At 55.0% G+C, this 809-nt stretch overlaps 1 protein-coding gene across 1 annotated transcript; it reads left to right on the top strand.

The window, feature by feature from the left end:
* On the top strand, positions 1–519 carry LOC136469447 (uncharacterized). The gene has a single exon (XM_066467639.1). It carries the CDS (start codon positions 1–3, stop codon positions 517–519), a length of 519 nt encoding a protein of 172 aa, XP_066323736.1.
* The last annotated feature ends 290 nt before the right edge of the window (positions 520–809 follow it).

Below are 809 nucleotides of genomic sequence, written 5' to 3'. Positions count from 1 at the left end.
ATGAGGGCAGTGAACCATGCTGTGGGTGAACAAAGGAAGAAGAAGAAGGACGACGAGGAGAAGAAACAGCAGTCGAAGCAGCGAGTGAAGCTACAACGAGGGAAGCGGCATCAAGGTTCGTTGGGAGAAAAGGAGGAAGAAGAGGACCCACCTTCACCGCAGGCGTGGCCCTTCCTGCAGCATGCCACGGGGCAGGAGGGGGAGGATGTGCCCCCGGAGCCGGCGGAATCAAACCGCCCCGCCCCATCCGGACCTTCGACGACGGCCTCAGAACTGATAGAATCAGGCCACCTTGCCTTATCCGTGCCTTCGATGGCGGCCCCAGAGCTAGTGGAATCAGGCCGCCCCACTCCATCCGAGCCCTCGGCGGCGCCTCCAGAGTCGGCAGGAGGTGGCCGTTCTGATTCATCCGAGCCCTCCGAGCCGAGGGAGGGCTCGAAGCGACAACGTGCCGATGAGGAGCAGCCGGGGTCAAGCAAGCCGGCCCCAAAACATCCTCGCATGATGGCATCAGGGTGAGTCAAGAGTTTTCTCGTTGTCACACCCAATTTTAAGGACAAAATTGAATGCACTAAACTCATGTGCGCCCAGGGATCAGTCACGCACACAAGTTGACAAATTATATAAAGTATCATCACGGTGGATCTTACATCACGATTAATAACACCACATAGTCTTACACCACACAGCGGAAGATAAAAAGATAACTCTCTCGTGGAACTCCATCTCAGGGACGGTCAACTGGTTGACCACAAGCCTAATAATCCTCAGGAAACTCTTCATACATGTTGTCATCTGTTACCCATCCG

This window comes from Miscanthus floridulus, chromosome 8 (assembly GCF_019320115.1).
Source record: "Miscanthus floridulus cultivar M001 chromosome 8, ASM1932011v1, whole genome shotgun sequence".
NCBI lineage: Eukaryota > Viridiplantae > Streptophyta > Magnoliopsida > Poales > Poaceae > Miscanthus > Miscanthus floridulus.
The sequence above is the reverse complement of the archived record's forward strand: the minus strand, read 5'-3'. Positions and strand labels throughout refer to the sequence as shown.